Here is a 16602-nt window from a genome sequence, read left to right as displayed (position 1 = left end):
GCCTCCATGCTCTGGACACTACGCTGACAGACACAGCAAACCTTCTTGCCACAGCTCGCATTGATGTGCCATCCTGGATGAGCTGCACTACCTGAGCCACTTGTGTGGGTTGTAGACTCCGTCTCATGCTACCACTAGAGTGAAAGCACCGCCAGCATTCAAAAGTGACCAAAACATCAGCCAGGAAGCATAGGAACTGAGAAGTGGTCTGTGGTCACCACCTGCAGAACCACTCCTTTATTGGGGGTGTCTTGCTAATTGCCTATAATTCCCACCTGTTGTCTATTCCATTTGCACAACAGCATGTGAAATTTATTGTCAATCAGTGTTGCTTCCTAAGTGGACAGTTTGATTTCACAGAAGTGTGATTGACTTGGAGTTACATTGTGTTGTTTAAGTGTTCCCTTTATTTTTTTGAGCAGTGTACATTAGTCTGATGAGGGAATGTGAATCAGGTATGCGGGAAAACAAGACAAAACAAATAGAAAATGTAAGGTGGAGCGGCGATGGCTAGAAGACCGGTGACGTCGACCGCCGAATGACGCCCGAACAAGGAGAGGGACCGACTTCGGCGGAAGTAAAGACACTTAATGAGACATGGCTTCTCTTTCTACTTTGTTGTCGCTCTCCAACAATGTTTAAGTCACAATCCGTTCTATTTCTGGTTGCTAAAATTACTTGTCCTTGTGTGATATAAACAAGTAGGAATTAGAGTATGTTGAACAACTTTATCAACCCCAAAAGCAAACGGTGTTGGGTATTTTTGACTTATTACTCTGATACAGATGTTGATGTAAAAGTGGAATTTCCAGCATTGTAAAAAGTCCAGGCCTAGTTTCCAGGGACACGCTATGTCACCCGGAATTGCTGGCTGGCTGTGTCACAGTAGTCTTAAATAGCTTCTGAGTTGGGTGACCGTTCAAAACACATTTTTCACAGTCGGAGCTCGTTTTTGTTCAAGTTCCCAGGTGTCTTGAAGGCACTGAAGTCTAAAGTCGTAGATTTCCAAGTTCCGAGTTCAACTTCCAAGTTCCCAGTTGGTTTGAACTGCGGCATCATACCTTTTATTTTATTTTATTCCAAGTACAAGTGACAAACATCAGGCACAAATATTAATTATACAACAACTTAAATGTGTCTACCGTGTCCAGTGTGTCGAGATTCCCTTTCCCCGCACTATATTCAAACGACAGTATGCATTCTACAAATGGTGGAATAGGCTAAATATGATAACACAACAACTGATGGCAGTAGCTAACTACTGTAGCTAACTAGCCAGCTAACATCTGTAGCTAGCCGGCAAGCAACGCTAAAGGGATTGTATACGGGTTGGCATAACTCTAGCCAAACATTATATATATTTTTTAGCTAGTTGGCTAGCATTTATGAGGCTAGCAAACACGTTCCTCACACACTAGGACGTATTTCCTCCACCGTTATAATGAAAAGGTGCCTCTTGGTCGCGAAACACAAGTTTTCTGGAGACTTGTGTGAGGGGTGCTGATGACACTGCCCACTGTATGCGCTTTTGGAAACTTGATTTCATCCAGACTGATGAGAAATCTGTACACAATGAATTCCTGACCACCTCCTGAAGTGGCCAGCCAGATCTGAACACAATCAGACCACAAATCCACTTTTGTGCATCCAGACCCGTGTTTTCAATGCAATCTTCGTATTCTGATAGCAGAATTCGCATGTAAGTATCAAGTGGAGACATGACCGGAGACACAGGTGACAGGACTTGTGGCCCCGTTACTATGGTAACCAGGGGCAGCTGAACATTTTGTCTCTGATATTTCACTCATGTCACAAAAATGGAAATGAAATTGACCAACATTTATTGTTTTATAAACATTACAAAGCATGGTCATCTGTTTTTTGTGTGTTTTTTTATGTATGTATGTCACAAAAAAAATGTGGCTGGTAAAAATCTGAGTTGCTGGCAGATTTTTTTCATCTACCTGCCACAGTGGCTGGTGGAACAAAAAGTACATTTTTTCCCCCTGGTCTCAGGATTATAGATGATATACTCATTCATCATACAAACTTAGTTTAAAAAGCACATTTCTTACAGTGAGTGCATTGAACAGCTTCCTATCATCTCTTTTCCGTCTGGAGCAATACGCTGAGAAGATTTGATGGGTAGAAAAAACACTATTCAACTCATGTTAAAATACTTAAATGTATCATTCCTTCTGTCCTTTCACCTGCCTGATCTGACAAAGTTGGATTGGTAGCTGGAGACTTTATCTATTTATACACACTGATTACTTACTTCAAGATGTGAAGGAAGCAGAAGCACTTGTAACAAGGCTGCATTTTAAAGGGATTTCCTCTTGTCAGTATAGTTTGTAATGAAAGCAGATGAGTAGCGTGAGATGATCCAGATCGGGGCTAATAGGAGGAAGAGACTATGGGTGAATGTTTATTTCCTAACCTCATTAGGTCTGCTGCATAATGTTTTCGACAAGAAGTAGATGTGTATCAGAAAATGCCACATTAGACAACTGTGTTCCGTTTGCAGTTTGCTAAAATGCATGAAGCTCAAAAGGCAAATTATTCTTCTGAGTTTCAAGCAGGGCATGAAGTGAACACCCGCCACCTGCGAGTAGATTAAGGTATTGCCGGGTAAAAATGTATATTTCACCAGCCACGTTGGCGGGTGGTCAATTGTAATGCTCTACTGTGCAAGCATTACATTCGTGAACAAAAAGTCAAAAGTTAAGTATGAGCACGTGCGAGTTAGGGTAAGAAAATTGCTGCAGTAGCTGTTTTCAAAGTATTTCTGCTCTTTTGTTTCATAGCTGCTAATGGCACAAATAAATAGGAATCCTATGTCCCACATCGCAGTAACACAGCCTGGCAGGGGGGCTATGAACACGGAGTGAAGTGCTGATAGATTCAGTTTTGGAGGCGCCGCGCACAGGCAAAAGTCTACAAAAAAGCTAAGCTCAGCAAAAAAAGAAACGTCCTCTTACTGTCAACTGCGTTTATTTTCAGCAAACTTAACATGTGTAAATATTTGTATGAAATAACAAGATTCAACAACTGAGACATAAACTGAACAAGTTCCACAGACATGTGACTAACATAAATGGAATAATGTGTCCCTGAACAAAGGGGGGGTCAAAATCAAAAGTAACAGTCAGTATCTGGTGTGGCCACAAGCTGCATTAAGTAATGCAGTGCATCTCCTCCTCATGGACTGCACCAGATTTGCCAGTTCTTGCTGTGAGATTTTACCCCACTCTTCCACCAAGGCACCTGTAAGTTCCCGGACATTTCTGGGGGGAATGGCCCTTGCCCTCACCCTCCGATCCAACAGGTCCCAGATGTGCTCAATGGGATTGAGATCCGGGCTCTTCCCTGGCCATGGCAGAACACTGACATTCCTGTCTTGCAGGAAATCACACACAGAACGAGCAGTATGGCTGGTGACATTTTCATGCTGGAGGGTCATGTCAGGATGAGCCTGCAGGAAGGGTACCACATGAGGGAGGAGGATGTCTTCCCTGTAACGCACAGTGTTGAGATTGCCTGCAATGACAACAAGCTCAGTCCGATAATGCTGACCATGACGGACCTTCCACCTCCAAATTGATCCCACTCAAGAATACAGGCCTCGGTGTAACGCTCATTCCTTCGACGATCAACGAAAATCCGACCGGTGAGACAAAACCGCGACTCGTCAGTGAAGAGCACTTTTTGCCGGTCCTGTCTGGCCCACCGATGGTGGGTTTGTGCCCATAGGCGACATTGTTGCTGGTGATGTCTGGTGAGGACCTGCCTTTCAACAGGCCAACAAAGCCCTCAGTCCAGCCTCTCTCAGCCTATTGCGGACAGTCTGAGCACTGATGGAGGGATTGTGTGTTCCTGGTGTAACTCGGGCAGTTGTTGTTGCCATCCTGTACCTGTCCTGCAGGTGTGATGTTCGGATGTACCGATCCTATGCAGGTGTTGTTACACGTGGTCTGCCACTGCGAGGACGATCAACTGTCCGTCCTGTCTCCCTGTAGCACTGTCTTAGGTGTCTCACAGTATGGAAATTGCAATTTATTGCCCTGGCCACATCTGCAGTCCTCATGCCTCCTTGCAGCATGCCTAAGGCACGTTCACGCAGATGAGCAGGGACCCTGGGCATCTTTCTTTTGGTGTTTTTCAGAGTCAGTAGAAAGGCTTCTTTAGTGTCCTAAGTTTTCATAACTGTGATCTTAATTGCCTACTGTCTGTAAGCTGTTAGTGTCTTAACGACCGTTCCACAGGTGCATGTTCATTCATTGTTTATGGTTCATTGAACAAGCATGGGAAATAGTGTTTAAACCCTTTACAATGAAGATCTGTGAAGTTATTTGGAATTCTATGAATTATCTTTGAAAGACAGAGTCCTGAAAAGGGACGTTTCTTTTTTACTGAGTTTATGATCCCTTATTGATGTCACCTGTTAAATCCACTTCAATCGGTGTAGATGAAGGGGAGGAGACAGGTTAAAGAAGGATTTTTATTGCTTGAGACCATTGAGACATGGATTGTATATGTGAGCCCTTCTAAGTTTGAATGGACAAGACAAAAGATGTGTCGTTGAACGAGGTATGGTAGTTGGTGCCAGGCACACCGGTTTCAAATCAAAATTGTATTTGTCACATGCGCCGAATACAACAGGTGTAAACCTCACAGTGAAATGCTTACTTACAAGCCTTTATTAACCAACAATGCAGTTTTAAGAAAATCACTAAAAGAGTAAGAGATAACAATAGCGGGGCTATGTATAGGGGGTACCGGTACAGAGTCAATGTGTCAATGTTGCAGGGGGCACCGGTGTCGAGGTAATTGAGGTAATTATATACATGTAGGTAGAGTTGTTAAAGTGACCATGCATAGATAATAACAGAGAGTAGCAGCAGCTTAGAAGAGGGTGGTGTCACGCCCTGACCAGAGTTTGCTTTGTATGTTTTATGTTGTGGTTGGTCAGGGTGTGATCTGTGTGGGCATTCTATGTTGTTTGTCTGGTTTGTCTATTTCTGTGTTTGGCCTGATATGGTTCTCAATCAGAGACAGGTGTTTTGCGTTGTCTCTGATTGGGACCCATATTTAGGTAGCCTGTTTTGTATTATGGGTTGTGGGTTATTGTCTATACGTTGGTTGCTTGTGTCTGCACTTTCGTTATATAGCGTCACGTTCGTTTTGTTGTTTTGTAAGTTTGTTTAGTGTTTTTCGTCTTTGTTTAATAAATCAAGAATGTATTAATTTCACGCTGCGCCTTGGTCTTCCTCTCTTCAACGTTACAACGAGCTTGACAGGTGGGTGGTGGGGGGAGGTCGCAATGCAAATCGTCTTGGTAGCCATTTTATTAGCTGTTCAGGAGCAATATGGCTTGGGGGTAGAAGCTGTTTAGAAGCCTCTTGGACCTAGACTTGGCGCTCCGTTACCCTTTGCCGTGCGGTAGCAGAGAGGACAGTCTATGACTAGAGTGGCTGGAGTCTTTGACAATGTTTAGGGCCATTCCCTGACACCACCTGATATAGAGGTCCTGGATGGCAGGAAACTTGACCCTGGTGGTGTACTGGACCATACGCACTACCCTCTGTAGTGTCTTGCGGTCGGAGGCCGAGCAGTTGCCATACCAGGCAGTGATGCAACCAGTCAGGATGCTCTTGATGGTGCAGCTGTAAAATATTTTGAGGATCTGAGGACCCATGCCAAATCTTTTCAGTCTCCTGAGGGGGAATAGGTCTTGTCGTGCCCTTTTCACAACTGTCTTGCTGTGCTTGGACCATGCTAGTTTGTTGGTGATGTGGACGCATGAGTCAGCCGGTTGCTATCAACACCTAGCTTACAGTTACATTAAAATAAACCAACGCTTTGGAAATACATAACGCCATCTAACCAGTTATCAGATAATGTTACCGGTATATAAGGCTTTCGACTCTGTCAATCACAACATTCTTATTGGCAGACTCAGCCTTGGTTTCTCAAATCATTGCCTCGCCTGGTTCACCAACTACTTCTCCGATAGAGTTCAGTATGTCAAATCGGAGGGCCTGTTGTCCGGACCTCTGGCAGTCTCTATGGGGGTGCCACGGGGTTCAATTGTCAGGCCGACTCTCTTCTCTGTATACATCAATGATGTCGCTCTCGCTGCTGGTGATTCTTTGATCCACCTCTATGCAGACGACATCATTCTGTATACCTCTGGCCCTTCTTTGGACACTGTGTTAACAAACCTCCAGATGAGCTTCAATGCCATACAACTCTCCTTCCGTGGCCTCCAACTGCTCTTAAATGCAAGTAAAACTAAATGCATGCTCTTCAACCGTTCGCTGCCTGCACCTGCCCGCCCGTCCAGCATCACTACTCTGGACGGTTCTGACTTAGAATATGTGGACAACTACAAATACCTAGATGTCTGGTTAGACTGTAAACTCTCCTTCTAGACATTAAACATCTCCAATCCAAAATTAAATCTAGAATCGGCTTCCTATTTCGCAACAAAGCATCCTTCACTCATGCTGCCAAACATACCCTCGTAAAACTGACCATCCTCGACGATGTCATTTACAAAATAGCCTCCAACACTCTACTCAACAAATTGGATGCAGTCTATCACAGTGCCATCCGTTTTGTCTCCAAAGCCCCATATACTACCCACCACTGCGACCTGTATGCTCTCGTTGGCTGGCCCTCGGTTCATACTCGTCGCCAAACCCACTGGCTCCAGGTCATCTACAAGTCTCTGTTAGGTAAAGCCCCGACTTATCTCAGCTCACTGGTCACCATAGCAGCACCCACCCGTAGCACGCGCTCCAGCAGGTATATCTCACTGGTCACCCCCAAAGCCAATTCTTCCTTTGGCCGCCTCTCCTTCTAATTCTCTGCTGCCAATGACTGGAACGAACTGCAAAAATCACTAAAGCTGGAGACTCTTACCTCCCTCACTAGCTTTAAGCACCAGCTGTCAGAGCAGCTCACAGATCACTGCACCTGTACATAGCGCATCTGTAAATAGCCCATCCAATCTACCTCATCCCCATACTGTATTTATTTATTTATCTTGCTCCTTTGCACCCCAGTATCTCTACTTGCATATTCATCTTCTGCACACCCTACCATTCCAGTGTTTAATTGCTATATTGTAATTACTTCGCCACCATGGCCTATTTATTGCCTTACCTCTCTTATCCTACCTCATTTGCACATGTTGTTTATAGATTGTTCTACTGTATTATTGATTGTATGTTTGTTTATTCCATGTGTAACTCTGTGTTGTTGTATGTGTCAAACTGCTTTGCTTTATCTTGGCCAGGTCACAGTTGCAAATGAGAACTTGTTCTCAACTAGCCTACCTGGTTAAATAAAGGTGAAATAAAAAAATTATAAATATGCAGCTACTGTATCTTAGACAGCAAGACAGCAAGACAGCCAGCTAAAGTTAGTTATTTTAGCCTGCTAGCTAGCCTAGCCATCTAACTAGCCTAGCTAACCAACCACCATGGTCAACATAGCTAAGTAGTAAGCCACAGAACACCACCAACTAGTCTAGCACAGGCAGGAACCCACAGAACACAAAAAAAGCCAGCAGATATAAAATAGAGAGAGCGGATGATTACCGAGTGATGGCTGAGTTAGCTACCAAAGAAGGCTTGATTTTACACTTTCCTTTTGAGCCAGAGGAAATCCTGCCAGTAGTTTAGTAGTCAGAGCTGCCTGGACTGGAGCAGCTGAGCAGGATCATGGGTCCCCCACCTGTGGGGAATCTGATTGGTTGTTTACATCACACCTCGTCATGATTGGTGGATTGTAGCTAACTACTACCAACACTAGTGGCTGACGTTAGCCAGCTCGAGCTAGCTAACACGGAGTAAATTCTCCATATGACGTTGAGAAATAGGGCATTGTGGGTAGTTTAGACGATAACTGGAAAGAAGTGAATATGTAAAAGCCCCAAACATAACTATGTTTGTAGTTATAGGTAACCAGATTGTGACTACAACTATGTTACTCTTTGACCACACTGTGTTGTTACTTTATTGAGTACCCATTAACAGGTCAGACCGGTGCATACTACAAAATTAAGTGAGCCATTTAAAGGAAAAGTAGTAGTTCAGATGAAGAGTGCGGCAGCACTATCTGATGGTGAGTCAACTTCCGCTATGCCCGGAGACCAGAGTCCTTGGAGGCTGGAGACTTAAACATGTGTGCTCATCCATGGTGGTGCAAGGCAGAACAGGGTCAGAACAGACACAGCAAGATGGTGCCAAAAGAGATGATAGCCTCGCTTCAAGTCCTTAGGAAACTTTGCAGTAATTTGTTCTCATATGTATTATTTCTTACATTGTTTTTTCCACAAGCATTTAGCTATACTTACATTAACATCTGCTAACCATGTGTATGTGACCAATAACATTTGATTTGAGGGACCAATGTCGAGTTCTGGCAAAGAATGTTAGCTTTTGCCATTGAGGACTAAGATCTTGACAGCATCGGAGGTACTGAGATTCTGACTGGCTCAAACAGATGCAAGCCAATGATCCGCAATTGTTAGCTCAGCCTCAAGGGAGAAGGACAATTTACAAAAGGAACTAACAACATATTTTTCACTAACCCCAACATTTTACGAGTCTCATGTTTGATGTGCTGTCAGGAAGGGTGTTTTAGATTACATTTTGATCTATTGTTAAATGCGCAGGGCTTCTTTCTTAGAAAAAGACTTGCCAATTTCTGTATCAAGAATAAGTATGTGGATCTGGACATCATTGTCCCTTCATATACTGGAGCAAAAAGCATTCCAGCTCTGGCTCTTCCAGGACATGTAGTCCTTAGGAAACTCTGCAGTATTTTGTTATTTTATGTATTATTTCTTACATTGTTAGCCCAGATAATCTTAAGTGTTATTACATACACCTGGGAAGAACTATTGGATATCAGAGCGGCGTCAACTTACCAACATTACGACCAGGAATACAACTTTCCCAAAGCGGATCCACCACCACCCAGGGCATTTGATCTGATTCCAGAGGCCGACCAAAAACAACGTCGCCACAGAAAAGGTAGACGGAGCGGCCTTCTGGTCAGACTTTGGAGGCGTGCACACCACCCAAACTAAACACCTTCTTTGCCCGCTTTGAGGATAATACAGTGCAGTGCCACCGACGCGGTCACTACCAAGGACTGCGGGCTCTCCCTCTCCTTCTCCGTAGCTGATGTGAGTAAGACATTTAAACGTGTTAACCCTCGTAAGGCTGCCGGACCAGACGGCATCCCTAGCCGCGTCCTCAGGGCATGCGCAGACCAGCTGGCTGGTGTGTTTAAGGACAAATTCAATCTCTCCCTGTCCCAGTCTGCTGTCCCCACATGCTTCAAGATGGCCACCATTGTTCCTGTACCCAAGAAGGCAAAGGTAACTGAACTAAATTACTATCGACCTGTAGCACTCCCTTTTGTCATCATGAAGTGCTTTGAGAGATTAGTCAAGGATCATATCACGTCCACCTTACCTTCCACCCTAGACCCACTTCAATTTGCATACTGCCCCAATAGGTCCACAGATGATGCAATCGCCATGACACTGCACACCGCTCTATCCCATCTGGACAAGAGGAATACCTATGTAAGAATGCTGTTCATTGACTACAGCTCAGCATTCAACACCATAGTACCCTCCAAGCTCTTCATTAAGCTTGGGGCCCTGGGTCTCAACCCCATCCTGTGCAATTGGGTCCTGGACTTCCTGACGGGCCGCCCCCAGGTGGTGAAGGTAGGAAACAACATTTCCACTTTGCTGATCCTCAACACTGTGGCCACACAAGGGTGCGTAATCAGCCCCCTGCTGTACTCCCTGTTCACCCATGTCTGCGTGGCAATGCACGCCTCCAACTCAATCATCAAATCCTGCAGCGCCCGCAAGGTCCCCCTGCTCAAGCCAGCGCATGTCCAGGCCCGTCTGAAGTTTGCCAATGACCATCTGGATGATCCAGAGGAGGAATGGGAGAAGGTCATGCGGTCTGATGAGACAAAAATAGAGCTTTTTGGTCTAAACTCCACTCCCCGTGTTTGGAGGAAGAAGAAGGATGAGTACAACCCCAAGAACACCATCCCAACCGTGAAGCATGGAGGTGGAAACATCATTCTTTGGGGATGCTTTTCTGCAAAGGGGACAGGACGACTGCACCGTATTGAGGGGAGGATGGACGGGGCCATGTATCACGAGATCTTGGCCGACAGCCTCCTTCCCTCAGTAAGAGCATTGAAGATGGGTCGTGGCTGGGTCTTCCAGCATGACAACGACCCGAAACACAGCCAGGGCAACTAAGGAGTGGCTCCGTAAGAAGCATCTCAAGGTCCTGGAGTGGCCTAGCCAGTCTCCAGACCTGAACCCAATAGAAAATATCTGGAGGGAGCTGAAAGTCCGTATTGCCCAGCGACAGCCCCGAAACCTGAAGGATCTGGAGAAGGTCTGTATGGAGGAGTGGGCCAAAATCCCTGCTGCAGTGTGTGCAAACCTGGTCAAGAACTACAGGAAACGTCTGATCTCTGTAATTGCAAACAAAGGTTTCTGTACCAAATATTAAGTTCTGCTTTTCTGATGTATCAAATACTAATGTCATGCAATAAAATGCAAATTTTCTGGATTTTTGTTTTAGATTCCGTCTCTCACAGTTGAAGTGTACCTATGATAAAAATTACAGACCTCTACATGCTTTGTAAGTAGGAAAACCTGCAAAATCGGCAGTGTATCAAATACTTGTTCTCCCCACTGTATATATATATATATATATATATATATATATATATATATACACTGCTCAAAAAAATAAAGGGAACACTTAAACAACACAATGTAACTCCAAGTCAATCACACTTCTGTGAAATCAAACTGTCCACTTAGGAAGTAACACTGATTGACAATAAATTTCACATGCTGTTGTGCAAATGGAATAGACAAAAGGTGGAAATTATAGGCAATTAGTAAGACACCCCCAAAAAAGGAATGGTTCTGCAGGTGGTGACCACAGACCACTTCTCAGTTCCTATGCTTCCTGGCTGATGTTTTGGTCACTTTTGAATGCTGGCGGTGCTTTCACTCTAGTGGTAGCATGAGACGGAGTCTACAACCCACACAAGTGGCTCAGGTAGTGCAGTTCATCCAGGATGGCACATCAATGCGAGCTGTGGCAAGAAGGTTTGCTGTGTCTGTCAGCGTAGTGTCCAGAGCATGGAGGCGCTACCAGGAGACAGGCCAGTACATCAGGAGACGTGGAGGAGGCCGTAGGAGGGCAACAACCCAGCAGATGGACCGCTACCTCCGCCTTTATGCAAGGAGGAGCACTGCCAGAGCCCTGCAAAATGACCTCCAGCAGGCCACAAATGTGCATGTGTCTGCTCAAACGGTCAGAAACAGACTCCATGAGGGTGGTATGAGGGCCCGACGTCCACAGGTGGGGGTTGTGCTTACAGCCCAACACCGTGCAGGACGTTTGGCATTTGCCAGAGAACACCAAGATTGGCAAATTCGCCACTGGCACCCTGTGCTCTTCACAGATGAAAGCAGGTTCACACTGAGCACATGAGCACATGTGACAGAGTCTGGAGACGCCGTGGAGAACGTTCTGCTGCCTGCAACATCCTCCAGCATGACCGGTTTGGCGGTGGGTCAGTCATGGTGTGGGGTGGCATTTCTTTGTGGGGCCGCACAGCCCTCCATGTGCTCGCCAGAGGTAGCCTGACTGCCATTAGGTACCGAGATGAGATCCTCAGACCCCTTGTGAGACCATATGCTGACACATGCACATTTGTGGCCTGCTGGAGGTCATTTTGCAGGGCTCTGGCAGTGCACCTCCTTGCACAAAGGCGGAGGTAGCGGTCCTGCTGCTGGGTTGTTGCCCTCCTACGGCCTCCTCCACGTCTCCTGATGTACTGGCCTGTCTCCTGGTAGCGCCTCCATGCTCTGGACACTACGCTGACAGACACAGCAAACCTTTTTGCCACAGCTCGCATTGATGTGCCATCCTGGATGAACTGCACTACCTGAGCCACTTGTGTGGGTTGTAGACTCCGTCTCATGCTACCACTAGAGTGAAAGCACCGCCAGCATTCAAAAGTGACCAAAACATCAGCCAGGAAGCATAGGAACTGAGAAGTGGTCTGTGGTCACCACCTGCAGAACCATTCCTTTTTTGGGGGTGTCTTACTAATTGCCTATAATTTCCACCTTTTGTCTATTCCATTTGCACAACAGCATGTGAAATTTATTGTCAATCAGTGTTGCTTCCTAAGTGGACAGTTTGATTTCACAGAAGTGTGATTGACTTGGAGTTACATTGTGTTGTTTAAGTGTTCCCTTTATTTTTTTGAGCAGTGTATATACACACAGTATATCACAAAAGTGAGTACACCCCTCACATTTTTGTAAATATTAGAGTATATCTTTTCATGTGACAACACTGAAGAAATGACACTTTGCTACAATGTAAAGTAGTGAGTGTACAGCTTGTATAACAGTGTAAATTTGCTGTGCCCTCAAAATAACTCAACACACAGCCATTAATGTCTAAACCGCTGGCAACAAAAGTGAGTACACCCCTAAGTGAAAATGTCCAAATTGGGTCCAATTAGCCATTTTCCCTTCCCGGTGTCATGTGACTCGTTAATGTTACAAGGTCTCAGGTGTGAATGGGGAGCAGGTGTGTTAAATTTGGTGTCATCGCTCTCACACTCCCTCATACTGACTGGTCACTGGAAGTTCAACATGGCACCTCATGGCAAAGAACTCTCTGAGGATCTGAAAAAAAGAGTTGTTGCTCTACATAAAGATGGCCTGGGCTATAAGAAGATTACCAAGACCCTGAAACTGAGCTGCAGCACGGTGGCCAAGACCATACAGCGGTTTAACTGGACAGGTTCCACTCAGAACAGGCCTCGCCATGGTCGACCAAGGAAGTTGAGTGCACGTGGTCAGCGTCATATCCAGAGGTTGTCTTTGGGAAATAGACGTATGAGTGCTGCCAGCATTGCTGCAGAGGTTGAGGGGTGGGCGGTCAGCCTGTCAGTGCTCAGACCATACGCCGTACACTGCATCAAATTGGTCTGCATGGCTGTCGTCCCAGAAGGAAGCCTCTTCTAAAAATGATGCACAAGAAAGCACGCAAACAGTTTGCTGAAGACAAGCAGACGAAGGACATGGATTACTGGAACCGTGTCCTGTGGTCTGATGAGACCAAGATAAACTTATTTGGTTCAGATGGTGTCAAGCGTGTGTGGCGGCAACCAGGTGAGGAGTACAAAGACAAGTGTGTCTTGCCTACAGTCAAGCATGGTGGTGGGAGTGTCATGGTCTGGGGCTGCATGAGTGCTGCCGGCACTGGGGAGCTACAGTTCATTGAGGGAACCATGAATGCCAACATGTACTGTGACATACTGAAGCAGAGCATGATCCCCTCCCTTCGGCGACTGGGCCGCAGGGCAGTATTCCAACATGATAACGACCCCAAGACGACCACTGCCTTGCTAAAGAAGCTGAGGGTAAAGGTGATGGACTGGCCAAGCATGTCTCCAGACCTAAACCCTATTGAGCATCTGTGGGGCATCCTCAAACGGAAAGTGGAGGAGTGCAAGGTCTCTAACATCCACCAGCTCCGTGATGTCTCCAGTGGCAACCTGTGAAGCTCTGGTGAACTCCATGCCCAAGAGGGTTAAGGCAGTGTTGGAAAATGATGGTGGCCACACAAAATATTGACACTTGGGCCCAATTTGGACATTTTCACTTAGGGGTGTACTCACTTTTGTTGCCAGCGGTTTAGACATTAATGGCTGTTTGAGTTATTTTGAGGGGACAGCAAATTTACACTTATACAAGCTGTACACTCACTACTTTACATTGTAGCAAAGTGTCATTTCTTCAGTGTTGTCACATGAAAAGATATACTCAAATATTTACAAAAATGTGAGGGGTGTACTCACTTTTGTGATATACTGTATATAAGGTTGCAGGCATAAGCACTGTTTCCAGTGAATTTGCAAATGTTGATTTCCAGAGCCTCTCTTGCTCAATAGGGGAGGGTTGTCTAACTTTTTTTTTTAACTTTTGGGAGTTTAAACCAGTCAAACCAGTCAAACCATAACCTAAACGGATTTTTACGTTTCATTTCAATTTGATCCGTTTAGGTTATGGTTTGACTGGTTTAAACTCCCAAAAGCAAAAAAAAAATTAGACAACCCTCCCCTATTGAGCAAGAGAGGCTCTGGAAATCAACATTTGCAAATTTACTGGAAACAGTGCTTATGCCTGCAACCTTCGCCACTCCTCCTGCTATATAGGCTTTTTTTACCTACACCTTTCCTCACAAACGAAACGTATCTTCGGCTCTCTCTTTTTCGTTTGCCCGAGAAGCTTTGTGTATTGTTTAATACTAAGCTAAATAAGTTCTACTCGCTTGCCATGGCTCAACCACCATCGTTTCAACCAGAGTTTGTCCCATTGAAAGGAAATGAGTATATGCGTCGTGAAGACCCTCATAGAGCGTCCAAGTTCGAACATACCGCCGTCTTGGGACTGCCCCAGCCCGTTGTGCCTCAGCCCAGGGATCACATTATCTGGTCAATTTGCAGCCTCGTGTACGGCAACCCATGCTGTCTCGGAATGTTAGCGGTGTATTTCTCCATAAAGGTGAGTTGGAATTATAGTACTTCATATAACATTGTCTGTTGTGGGGCTTGTATTGTCTGGATTTTGAAGTTGAGCAAGTTATTATATAGGCGACCAACCTTGAACAATGGAAGGAGGACAGTGTAACAATAAAAAAAAAATAAAAAAAATGTTTTCTTGTCATCACACTGTTATAAAAATGTTGTGTTGTATGCATGTTGCTAACTAATATGCATAGCTACATAAACACAATCAGCAACATATGAATGATTATATAATATCAATTATTCTACATTTTGTTTTCCAGTCCAGGGATAGGAAGATGGTTGGAGACTTGGAGGGAGCAAGACAACACGGGAAGACAGCACGCTGCTATAATGTTGTGACCCTGACCCTGTTAATCGCCGGGCTGCTCTCCTGCCTCATCACCTATGGTATCATCTACCAAATTGCACACTGAGTAGTTCCAATCTTTGCTTTTGTAAAACGTGTTCATTTGGAGCCTAGCCAGATGTTACACACCTCTCTAGGATTGTGTCCTGATACATTTCGGCTCATCTCTTAAACACACACCACAGAAGTTCCTTCAGCCCTGTGTACCAGAGCTTATTTGGACTTTAGTTTTTTGTTTTAAGGATACAAGATGATTCTGCTGAAGTTCCATTCAAATGTTATTTTTTATCAATAATTTTTTTTAAATTGTAAATGCATTACATTTGAGTTTTTATAGCTGTTAATGGATGTTAACTGTTTCTGTGAGACTCATAATATATAGATATACAGTCACTTAACAAGAAAAAAATGCAAATGGCTATGTATCTATTTGGCATAACAGAACTTGGCTCTGTCTGCAATTAAACTGTTTACTTAATCTGAGGGCCATGAACATGGGTGGCAGGTATCCTAGTGGTTAGAGCGTTGGACTTGTAACCGAAAGGTTGCTAGATCGAATCCCTGAGCTGACAAGGTAAAAATCAGTCGTTCTGCCCCTGAACAAGGCAGTTAACCCACCGTTCCTAGGCCGTCATTGAAAATAAGAATTTGTTCTAAACTCACTTGCCTAGTTAAATAAAGTTTAAAAACAACCCCAAGAATGAACTGTATTATGTATTTTTTTACTTATTACTCTGATAAAAATTGTAAACAGGTGTTGTAAATGTGGAATTTCCAGCAGTTAAAGTCCAGGCCTGGTTTCTGGAGACAAGCTATGTCACCAGGAATCCCTGGCTGGCTGTGTCACAGTATTCTTGAATCGCTTACTATCATTATTTTCCCTCTGGAGAAATATGTTGTGTAGGTTTGATGGGTAAAAAAAAACACTATTCAATTCATGGCCCTGTTAAAATACTTACATTTATCATTCCTTCTATCTTTCTCCCTGCCTAATCTGACAGAGTTGGATTGGTGAAAGCAATAGCTGAAGACTTTATCCATTTACACACAGAGATTGTTTACTTCAAGATGGGGAGGAAGGAGGCAGCAGGGCTTGTAAACAAGGATGCATTTGTATAGGGATTCAGACAGATTTCATCTTGTCAGTATAGTTCTTTAAGGAAAACAAATCAGTAGAGTGATGATCCTGATCAGATGATTGGGACAAAGCTAAAAATAAATCAAGTGGGAGTTGGGTCATTTTCAGGCTCCTTGCAAAGCTCAAAAGCCTGCAGAGTTCTGGGCCCTTTCTGGTCTAAATATCACGTTTGACGGTAAGACCCAGGTGCAGACAGTGTCGAAGTAACAAAAGTTTATTCATTCGAACACGGGAAGGCAAAGGTACAGGACGGCAGGCAGGCTCAAGGTCAGGGCAGGCAGAGATCGGTAATCCAGAGTAGAGGGCAAAGGTACAGGACGGCAGGCTGGGTCAGGGCAGGAAGAAAGGTCAAAACCAGGAAAATAGACAAGGCAGGAGAAAGGGGGTACACGCTGGTAGGTTTGAGGAACAAAACAAACTCATACAGATA

General features: G+C 44.7%; 1 protein-coding gene across 1 annotated transcript; it reads left to right on the top strand.

The window, feature by feature from the left end:
* Nucleotides 1–14404: 14404 nt before the first annotated feature.
* LOC120027063 (dispanin subfamily A member 2b-like) lies at nucleotides 14405–15515 on the top strand. Its single transcript, XM_038971910.1, has 2 exons — nucleotides 14405–14662; nucleotides 14949–15515. Exons 1-2 carry the CDS (start codon nucleotides 14435–14437, stop codon nucleotides 15099–15101), a joined length of 381 nt encoding a protein of 126 aa, XP_038827838.1. The 5' UTR covers nucleotides 14405–14434; the 3' UTR covers nucleotides 15102–15515.
* Nucleotides 15516–16602: the final 1087 nt, after the last annotated feature.

The sequence above is a fragment of the Salvelinus namaycush genome, chromosome 2 (assembly GCF_016432855.1).
Source record: "Salvelinus namaycush isolate Seneca chromosome 2, SaNama_1.0, whole genome shotgun sequence".
Lineage (NCBI taxonomy): Eukaryota > Metazoa > Chordata > Actinopteri > Salmoniformes > Salmonidae > Salvelinus > Salvelinus namaycush.
The sequence above is the reverse complement of the archived record's forward strand: the minus strand, read 5'-3'. Positions and strand labels throughout refer to the sequence as shown.

What these genes read in the sequence shown, in the direction of transcription:
- LOC120027063 (XM_038971910.1), top strand. Translation starts at nt 14,435, where the DNA reads ATGGCTCAACCACCATCGTTTCAACCAGAGTTTGTCCCATTGAAAGGA. An exon ending in CGGTGTATTTCTCCATAAAG is followed by an intron (nt 14,663 to 14,948) that starts GTGAGTTGGAAT and finishes TTTGTTTTCCAG; the next exon opens with TCCAGGGATAGGAAGATGGT.